The sequence below is a fragment of the Merops nubicus genome, unplaced genomic scaffold (genome assembly GCF_000691845.1).
Source record: "Merops nubicus isolate BGI_N331 unplaced genomic scaffold, ASM69184v1 scaffold15255, whole genome shotgun sequence".
NCBI classification, from domain to species: Eukaryota; Metazoa; Chordata; class Aves; order Coraciiformes; family Meropidae; genus Merops; species Merops nubicus.
Genome location: NW_008609070.1, coordinates 38,464 through 48,718, shown reverse-complemented (window position 1 = coordinate 48,718; position 10,255 = coordinate 38,464). Strand labels below are relative to the sequence as shown.

Sequence of the window (10,255 nt, the reverse complement as noted above, 5' to 3'; positions counted from 1 at the left end):
GTCCTGGCGTGGCTGACATCGTGTGCGGGTGACGTAGCACGCTGTCACTCCCGCAGACCTCTGCCAGCACAACAATATTGTGGTGAGACGCTGGGGAGCAGCTAGAGCAGTCATAGGTGATTGGTAGGTGATCACTGCTCTCGTGGTGCAACAGCTTACAAAAACTAGCTGTGTGTACCATCTCTCAGTTTCTGTGGAGCTAACCAGTTTCAGAAGGGGAAGCACCTGAACAAGTGCTAGTGTAAGATGGTGTAATTTCAAAGTGAAAAGAGGAGGAAGAAATATTCAGAAATTTTTGAGTCTGAGTTCGATAAATTTTTAATTATTAATTACATGCTCCAGCAGATATATTCAGCTGTGTTCATTTAGCTATTTTCTTTGTTGTTTGGCCCTTTCTTTGTTATTTTTATTTTCCTGACTCCTCTACTACGTCTGATTTGCTGCCTTCCCTTGATCACTGGAACTGACACTAAAAGCTTTGAGCCCTCGTTGGAAGGGGTCGCTGCTTTTAGTAGCAAGTTGGTTTGTTTTGCTCTGAGCAGATCTTAATCATGCAGTGTTAAAAATAGTGGTGGTATCTAGTCGGTGTTGACCAGATCACAAGAGCCTCTTGAACTGGGAAGGTGTTGGGTGTGAAACCCAGCAAGAATACATTGTATAGATACCCAGGCAAGAGTAACCTCGGCAGCTCTGTTGAATTGGGAAGCTTGAGAGTAACCTCCTTCAGAACCTGAGTAGATAATTAAGTGTAGCAAACTTGTAGTCTTGGTTCTGTAAGTTACCCCTACGTATGGTGCAAAGAATTTATTGAAAATGTGGTTGTAAGTAAGCATATCTGGAAGCTGTAGGAGTATTTGTAGTGTTTGCTAACTGGAGCAGGTAAACAAGCACATGAAGCTGGTGGGGGTTCCATTATGTCTCAAAGTGAGGGGTGTACTGGTTGTTCCTGTTAACATTAGGTGTAAGATGACTTCTGTACCTGTGATGGGGAGTAAAGAGTGATCCATGTCCAGTGAGGGACACCAGATTACCTCCTCAGTAATGTTTGCCCCACCTCATTCCCTCCCATGGCAGTCATTGTGGTGTGGCAGCGTTTGATTTCGGGAGAATTTGAAATTAGCATTCTGCTCTGTGAGTGGAAAGTATGACATCAGTGTCAGGCTAGTGACCATCTGTCTGTAACACAAATCCATTTCATAATTTGGCACTCTGCTTTCTTTCCTCTTGCAGAGTAGAAACAAAAATGCAGAAAGTAGATGTCTGGGCAGAGCAGTGCAGGTGCTGGTGTCACAGCAAGCTTCCATACTGTGAGAACAACGTGTGTGCCTGGCTGAGCTGTAGCTTAGGTGGTTCTGACTAGGTGAAAAAAAAAAAAAACAAATATACTTTGAGCAAGAACATGCCATCAAGTTAGAAGTTCCAAAAATATGCTTCCATTTTTCTTTGATGTTTCATCACCAGCCCTGTTACTGAAGTGTGGCAGGACAGTTTCCTTGTATTTGTGAGATTTTTGTCAATGTTTTAAAAGTTGGCATTTACAGGTGTGAGTGAGAGGGGTTTTTCTTGTTTGGTTTTAGTTGGGGAAGGAGAGACAGAAGTGTCTTGAAAGCAGTATCTATCTGGTGACCCATATGGCTTTCTGTTCCTAAGAAGTATGTTTGCCAGTATGCTGTGGTTTTTTTGTTTTGTTTTTTTTTTTTTCTTTTAGAACAAAGTGCATGTGAGTTGTCACAATACTATTCTGGGATATTTATTTGATTTCATAGCATTTTCATGGCTTTGTATCTTTTTGTGATGTTTTTCGCTAACCCTAAAGTCTAAATCACTATTTTTAGTGTCCTGTATTTTGAAAACTGGAAATATTTTGTGTGATCTATTGCTAAAGTTTATGTGCACAAAGGTCTGCTTGGTATTTCACTGTTCAGAGCAGGCTGGTGAAAGTGTTGGAATTGGTGTTAGTTACTTAAATTATTTATCAACTTGATGATTACTGTTTCCAAGCATGGACTGAAACTTCTGTGGGCGAGTTACAGGTTTGCATGTTGTCTCCTGTAATCAAGACTGGCCAGATTTGATTTGTTTTCTGTATGTAAGAGCTTCAAACTACTTGTTCTGGATCTTTTCCTGGAGATATGCTGTCTAAAAAGACCATTATATTAAAGAGTTTAGTAAAGCAAGAAGACTAAAGAATTTATAAATCTTATTTTATTTGAATAAATATGATTACATGCATTACTCTAACTGAAATTTTAATACTTAATCTAGTAATTAGATGGAGGAAAATTACAATTTCTTCAATGTTAAAAAGCCAAACAGAAACAACAATTTGTTTTCTTGCAAGAAAAGCAGTACAAAGGTATCCTTAGGAAGATGTCAGGGTGAACTTGCACAACTCAAAATCTGAAAGTGTAAATAGAGCAGCCACTTTTTTCTCCTTGGTTTCTGTGATCTTATCTTCATAGATACTCTGCTGTCAGTTTGTGTGCAGAAATATTTTGGACTCTTAATTGGCTTTCTGCATTTCTGCAGAGGCTTTAGTAGAACTGTAGCTTTAACAGTGATACCTGCTTTGCTTCAGGAATATGATTATGAATTCAAGCCTTGACCATTTTCTGCTCATACAAATCTGTTTACTCTATAAATTTAGCTTGAAAATAGAATTCTCTCTTACCTTAGATGGAAAGTGGAGCAATTTGATGTTTCTTGAGTGGTATACTGAGAATTACAGAGAGAGATTGATGTTAATTTCTGCCTTTGAACTGGGTTTTGTTCAGTCTGCCCTTACAATAGGCTTGTTGTGAGATGAGTGGGTAGGACAAGTCTGGCTGTTTAGCTTTTGTCTGCCAGCTCAGTGTGAGCAAACTAAATACTTCAGCCTGCCCTGTGTTGGGGAAGTGGTTATTTATTTCTTGTGGGATCTGAAGCTTTTCTTGGTTTTTTTGGTTGGTTGTTTGTGGTTTCTTAGGTTTAACACTATTTGCAATTAAATAGCTGGTTTTTGTCTTACAGTTTGTGGAAGTTGTTTTTTTTTCTTCTGAAAGAGGCATGATTTGGTGGTGATGGAGTGCTGCCACTGACAGATGGACTCACAGGAAAGAAGGTGAGAATGAGCAGCAAGGTGAAGCCACAGAGGTGCCCTGAAATATGCCAGCTCGTGATCATCCTGTAAAGTTTATGTCATGTCTGACAGAGGTCAGATTTTTTGGGATGGAAAATTAGTGTGTTGTAATAAATCCTGCTATGTGAGTGTCCAAATTTGTCTTGTACTGTTCTCTGAAGACTTATTAAACAGGTAAAAGCCCAAATATCAGACTTTGGACTGAACTTAAGGCACAGTGTGTTCATGAAAACTCTGTATTATTGTGGTGTTTTCTGTGGTGTGCTTTGCCCATCTGAGTAAAACCCATATTTTGATTTTTGGTAAATGTCCTAACTATCATACTCAGACTTTTTAAAAAAATTTTTTCCCTTTTTTCTTTTTTTCTGTTACGTGGAAAAAGAAGAGGGATTGGGGATGGGCAGAGGAGCCAAGAAAGAATTCTGTATCTTAGTTATTCTCATCCTGAATGTTCAGAGGCAGATTGTGCAAAGGTATTGTTCATCCTATGCACCAAACTTGGCAAAATTTTTAGTTTTAAAAAATTGTTAGCCTGCATGAATAGGGCCTTATGACTTTTGAGTGTGCTACTTGCACACATTGCCTACAACGTGGCCTTGTGGACTGGCTTTTTCTGGGCTCACTTCAGTTTCAGAATGCATTTGATATTTTGTGCCTTTTCCTCAAGACAAAGATTGCCATTCTGTCCAAGCTTTTCTCACTGCCCTGTATGTGTTACTACACAACTTCATGCAAAGCTGCAAGAACTGGCTTATGTGGAGAGTAAATGACTTGACTGTTGGCAAATAAGGAGCTAAACCTACTTTTTCCTGCAGGGTGGATAACAAAACTTCTACATAAAGTTTTAAATTTGGAGAAAATGCTTCATTTAACCTGAAATGCTGTCAGTCTATGTTGATGTTTAAAATGAATTGTTGTGTTTGCTTAAAATCAAGTGATTCCACACATTGTTAGAACTGTGTATTTGTGTTGTATTTCTGAGCAATTTTTCTGCTGCATGGGAGAAGTTGCTGATTCAGCATTCAGGCCCAGGGTGTGCTGAAGTGCTAAACCAGCTCTGGATAGTTCCAGCCACTCCTGCACCCCAGATGTTTCTGTTGTGTTTCAGTCTTTTTTTTCTTCTTCTTCTGGGTTCCATTGATTTAAATGACTGACACATTTGAATCCGAGAAACTTGTTAAGAATTAAGAGGAAAAAAACAACCCAAAGCTAATTTTTCTCTCTAGAGGTAGAAATGAAAGTATATAAAGGTTGAGCTCTTACAGGTGTAAAGTGTTGAAGACACTGTGAATGGAAGCAATTGGTTCATGGTAAAATCTGCACACAATTATCCTTTGCTTTATTACGTATTTTTAGAGCAAATGTTGTTTGAGATGTGTATTTCCAGCATACTTGATCTTTTATGTGACTGATAAAAACAAAATTATAAGGCTGTCTTTCCTGCATTTTTGATTTCCAAAAGCTGAATAATATAAAACATGAATGAAACCTAATAAACCAAGAATGTTGTTCCTTCTGCTTTCCAACACAGGAAGGGTTAACATTGGGAATTTCACTGTTAGGAGAACCAGAGTTGCTGACATGTAGGTAGAACTGATGCAAGGATCTCCCTCAGTTTACAGCCACAAAATTGTGGGTTAATTTGATCTTGCTATGAGCAAGATCATGAGGCTGCATGAGGTGTGAATGAATGTGTCTGTAAGTTTACTAGTGACAAGATCAGCTGCTTTTCAGGCAGTAAAGTACAATTGAAAAAGAAAGCTAATATTTCAAATAGAAGATACTTCTTTTTCATTTAAATAACATTTCGATTAAGATTGCCAAGTTGTAAATTAAATATGTTGACTTCCTGAAATAAAACTAAGGCCTGAACTACTAAGCCTCTCCTACATATGTCAAAAGCAAAATATGCATTACTGAACCACAGGAGACTTCAAGCTGATTCTGTATTTCCTCCATTTTTTTTGTAGCTCAGAAGAGGCAGAAGGAGCCAAAGAGAGAGGCCTGGTCTATGTTTGGAAAGCTGGTTCCTGCTCTGCAACTCCAGAAAGGCTTCCAGGCCTCAGTGGGAAGACTGTCTTACAGGCAGCCCTGGGAATACATCATGGGTTACTTCTAACAGAAGGTAACAGACACCTTAAGTGTAAAGATTTGAGGTAGTAACAAATTTCAGTTATAGTAATTTTCTTTTTTTAGATTTTTTTTTCATTCTGTCTCATTCACAACTTCTAAATGGATTGCTAAGTTTGCCAGTGTTTCCTTATTAAAACTGTGTTGGAATGGAAATTATATGCATAGGGTCTTTTACCAATGTCTCTGGATTTCCTGTTTGAAGATGGTAGGGTGGTCTGAGCTGTGCTAACTCCTTAACTCAAAATTACATTTCTTGTGATGTCTTCCATTCAGAAAAAGACTTGATGTGTAAGAGCTTGGGTTTCTGTGTGCTTCTGGGAAAATGTGTAGCTAGCAGATGCAGGAGAGCAAGCTTTGTTTTGTGTGTGGTTTGGCACTGTGAATCAAAGTGTTTCCAAGGGCCAGGCCCTCTGCAGCGTTTGCACAGCTTGGTCCCCGCTCGTACCCATCGGTGGGCACAGAGCTGGGAGCTGCTGCTTTGATTTTCCTCTGATGTTCCTGAAGGAAAGATTCCAGGTTATTGATGGGCTGGCTGTAAACACCTCTCCTCTACTGCAGTTGTTATGGAACACCAGTGGGCTTTTTAGAATGTGGTTATTTCATAATTCAAAAGGCTTCTTGCATATGTGTTGTTGCCCCATGAAGGCTGTTGTTTGTGGGTACAACTCACCATTCTTCTGTTGCTGTGAGAACAGATGGCCATTTTAAAATTAGATTTCTGCTTTTCTTTAGAATTAGCAAAGGAACTTGAACCAGCATTGCTGCAGTCCTTTCAGGTAAAGGTAGTGACATTTTGGAGAGGCTGCAGCACGACCACAAACTAGCAGCAGCACCCCAGTTTTCACCTGACAGGGCAATCCTATTTTACTGTAGGCTGGCAAATGGTACAGTTTGGTGATGCCAGACCTCTTTATGGGAAGATGAGCTCTGTACTTCATTGTGCTCTTCAGGCATGGTTCTATGTCTGTGTTCTGTGTTTTTAAAATAGAAAGGATTGATAAATACACTTAACTATGGGTATAGTAGGATTTTTAGCAGAAAGGCATCATTTAGTTCAACAGTGCCTGCATGCACAGGGCAGCATAAGTTCAGAACTTCACAGCAGCAGTAGCAGAGAGCAACCAGCAGCTTTCATAGCTTCAGTCTCACTGAGCCCAGAGTAAGCTAAAAATGGTTACTTGTTCATCTGAATCTCTCTGCTCTTTTTTGTATTGGTTTAACTTCATTAGACTCATGCTGAGGTTTCCTGTTTTCTTATTCCCCAGGAGGAGAGGTCTACAGTTTTGGACAACTGCCTTGGAGACCAGGACTGGAGAAGTCGTGTGCTAACAGCCCTATCTTAGAAAACACTTTGCTTGGGCATCACGTTATTACCGTGGCAGCCGGCAGCTTCCACAACGGAGCCGTGACGGAGAGCGGCGTGGTGTACATGTGGGGCAACAATGCTGCTGGACAGTGTGCAGTTCCAAACCAGCCGTGTGTGCCAGAGCCACAGCCCATCAGCATTTCTGACTCTGAGACCAGTCCCCTGCTAGCAGTGAGGATCCTGCAGCTGGCGTGTGGGGAGGAGCACACGCTGGCCCTGTCGCTGAGCAGAGAGATATGGGCCTGGGGGAGCGGCTGCCAGCTGGGTCTCATCACCACCACTTTCCCCGTGACCAAGCCACAGAAGGTGGAGCACCTGGCAGGACGTGTTGTGCTCCAGATTGCTTGTGGAGCCTACCACAGCCTGGCTCTGGTACAATGTCTCCCTGTGCAGGAAATGAAACCTATCCCAGAGAGGTGCAATCATTGCAGCCAGCTCCTCATTACCATGACGGACAAGGAAGATCATGTAATCATTTCAGATAGCCACTGCTGCCCACTGGGTGTTGCACTGTCTGATAACCAAGCAGAAAACCGTGTCTTCTGTCCCTCAGTGGAGACCCTGGAAGGAAAAAGTGTAACAGGTAGCCAAAGTGAAGACTCTCAGAAACCACTTGTGGGAGAGCATACCCTTGTTGCTTTAGAATCTGATGGAGCAAGTGTGCTTTCCAGCAACGATGGACAGGAGGAGAGTGGAATGTCTAGTCCTGGAAATGCTCAGTTCCCAGACAAAAAAGAAGTAAAAGAGTACTTGATCAGTTTATCAGAACACTCATTAAATGAGAGGCTGGAGCAAAACATCTGCACAGAATCCGAGCAGGTTGGTAACTAGCTCTTAATCTGCTACAACTCCTCTTGTGTCAGTGGCAATGTTGCTTTTTTCACAAGTGAAAAAAATTCTGTTGGTTTAGTGTAGCTGTGATGTACCTATAGTTTCAAAGTGTTCTTTGTGACAGTTCTCAACTTTTAAGTGGAAGACTTTTTGTCCTCCATCCTTGTACAGCTGTAAATCTTTGATATGAGCAGCTCTAACAGTGCTGTACTCTCTCCTATTTGTGGTCCACAGGACCAGAACCATGCAAGCTGATTTTTCTTTTTCTGTTTTATGATAAATGGGTTTCCCATTTGTGTGTGACAGGAAGCTGGCACTTACCTAATTTACTTTTAAGGTAAAAGTTTATTTTCTATATGTAGAATGAATCACTCACAAATCTAATTTGTCAATCAGTTGAAAATTCTAGATTGCAAGTAAAGAGTGTAAAGATATTGTTAAAGAATTGACCAAAAGGCTTCTACTATTAATGGTGTAGTGTTGGCATCAGCATACGAACAGGGATGGGAAGTGCATCAGCACTGCTCTGTGTGATGTGGAAAGTGGTTCAACAACACTGTTTTGATGCTATGGCAAAACAGTGAAGTAACAATTTCCTAGTAAGCATCAGAACATGCTTGATATGAAGGTTCAAGAGCTGTTGACAGCTCCCTGCCAAAGTATTAAGATTTTTTTTTTCCAAAAAGTGGAAAATGTATTTGGGATATAGGGAAGAAGATACAACCCAAAAGCTGTATAGACAGAAAATGAATCCAAAATCTTGTGGTTCAGTTTGGCAGTCCCTACAGAAGTACTGTCCTTCTGAATGGCTTATGGGAAAGCTCATGTTGGAAAATTCCTCTTGTCATTTCAAGTGCTGTGTAGACAAAAGTTTTTTACTTTTTTTTTTTTCTAGCTACAGTAAGAATTTTTTCATAATGGTTCTAGGAGACCCTTTTTCTAATAAATTTTCTAGGAGATAAATGCCTCATAAATAGTTGATTTTTGCTAACATGTCTGATGAAAAAAAAAAAAGTAGTACTAAGACCAAAACAAACTGTACAGTAACTTGGTGACTCAGCAAGTTGTTTTCCTATTCTGAGGGAGACTTATTTCAGAGAAATAAACATTGTGTGAACACGGTTTTCCTTCCTTTTGTGTTTGCTAATACAATTGGATTCCAGCAATTTTGGGTGTCTCAGACTTGCGAGAACTCCTGCCATTAAGAGATGAGTGAAACATGTAGTTTCATGCTCTCTTTCTCAACTCTTGTTCCTGGAATATTTCAAGAGTACCCTTTCCCTCACAGTTCCAGGAGTAAACAAGTCTGGAATTGATTCACTGCATCTTAACACAGCGGAGCATCCGTGTGAGGAGCGGGGATGAGGGCTAATGTCATGTGCCAGCATTAGTGAAATCCTGTTTTTCTCTTTGCTTTCCTACACAAGTCAAGTTTTCTGTATTGCTAGACATGCCTTTGATAAACGGAATGCTGTACAAGTGAATAGGACCAATCCCAATCCTATAGCCTAAGTTTTTACAAAATAAGAGAAGTCAAAGGTTGATTTCCTTCTGGCAGAACAAAATGAGCCGTAATAATTACAATAATATTATGTCCAAATATCTATTAGGAGGGAAAAGGGAACTTTGCTGTCTTTGTTTTAACATTCAAATTATTTCACAAATTGTGAAAAACTATTACACAAGTTGTGCAGTATTTCTCAATTGGTAGGTAAATTGGTTGCTATTGCAGGTAATCATGTGCTGGTACTAATAGTTGCCTTGAGTCTGTCTCTCCCTGGTGTGAGTTGGTTATTAACTAGGCTTTACATAGGTACAACAGCAGCACAAGGGCAGTTGTAGCCCAGCCTGGTCTTGTGATAGATGTTGCAAAATTAATCCAGGAATCCCTGTTTTCCTTTTACCATATCTCTGTGTAAATACAGCATGCCCACTGATACACTTAAATTCATGGCAAAGTAGTTGGTAATAAGCCAAAAATTCAATCTCACTTTTATATTTGCTTACAAAGATCCTTTTTTTTGTGTGTGTGTTTTTTTTTAAAAAAAAAAAAAAAAAAGGCAGACTGCAGCTTTTTAGGAATGGGCCTGCTTGTCTCCTACAAGGACAATGCAACAGACACAGCCTAGTCCACACAGACATGGTGATTGGTCTTGGTCCTACCTGAAAAAATACAGTTCTGAGGAACAGATGTACACTTAAGTACAGAAAGCTTTCTCATAGCTTCTTGTTCAACATAGCACGTGGTTTGAACAGTGTTTATCATCCTCCTGTTATGTGCTGTCTGGTGTGATAGCCTGCAATTTTGCTTTGGTTCTAGCCTTCTCAAGAAGAACAACTCGGGGCGTGTATCCCAGGCCCCCCAGGCACTGGCACCTCTGCCCTGAACAGCTTGGTGTCCTCCTGTGTCTCAGCGGTTGGCGTGAGGGTGGCTGCTACCTATGAGGCTGGAGCACTGTCTCTGAAGAAAGTAATGAACTTCTATGGCACACCTTCAGGTGAACCTGGATCTCAGCCTGGCAGTGGGTCCCCAGGGCCTGAGGCTCTGAAAGACAGTCGAGAGGAGCAGGTCAGACTGGAATCCTTGCAGGGGAAGAAGAGTTCCAGTTTAGTAGATATTAGAGAGGAGGAATCTGAAGGAGGGAGCCGAAGACTTTCCCTGCCTGGCTTGTTGTCACAAGGTAAAAAAGGCACGTTGGGAAAACCAACTGGAAAAAATATAATGATGCTTAATAATTAGTAATGGTTTATAATTGAAAATGAAACATGTTTATTGAACACAACTTGAATAATCTACCGAAGCTGTT

At 40.5% G+C, this 10,255-nt stretch overlaps 1 protein-coding gene across 1 annotated transcript in view; it reads left to right on the top strand.

The window, feature by feature from the left end:
* Positions 1 to 3,007: 3,007 nt before the first annotated feature.
* ALS2 (amyotrophic lateral sclerosis 2 (juvenile)) overlaps positions 3,008 to 10,255 on the top strand; it is a 33,921-nt gene continuing 26,673 nt past the window's right edge. Inside the window, exons 1-4 of the mRNA XM_008940496.1 lie at positions 3,008 to 3,100; positions 5,089 to 5,243; positions 6,517 to 7,436; positions 9,769 to 10,129. Coding sequence (XP_008938744.1) covers positions 3,081 to 3,100; positions 5,089 to 5,243; positions 6,517 to 7,436; positions 9,769 to 10,129 — 1,456 coding nt within the window. The 5' untranslated portion in view covers positions 3,008 to 3,080. The remainder of the gene's footprint in view (positions 3,101 to 5,088; positions 5,244 to 6,516; positions 7,437 to 9,768; positions 10,130 to 10,255) is intronic.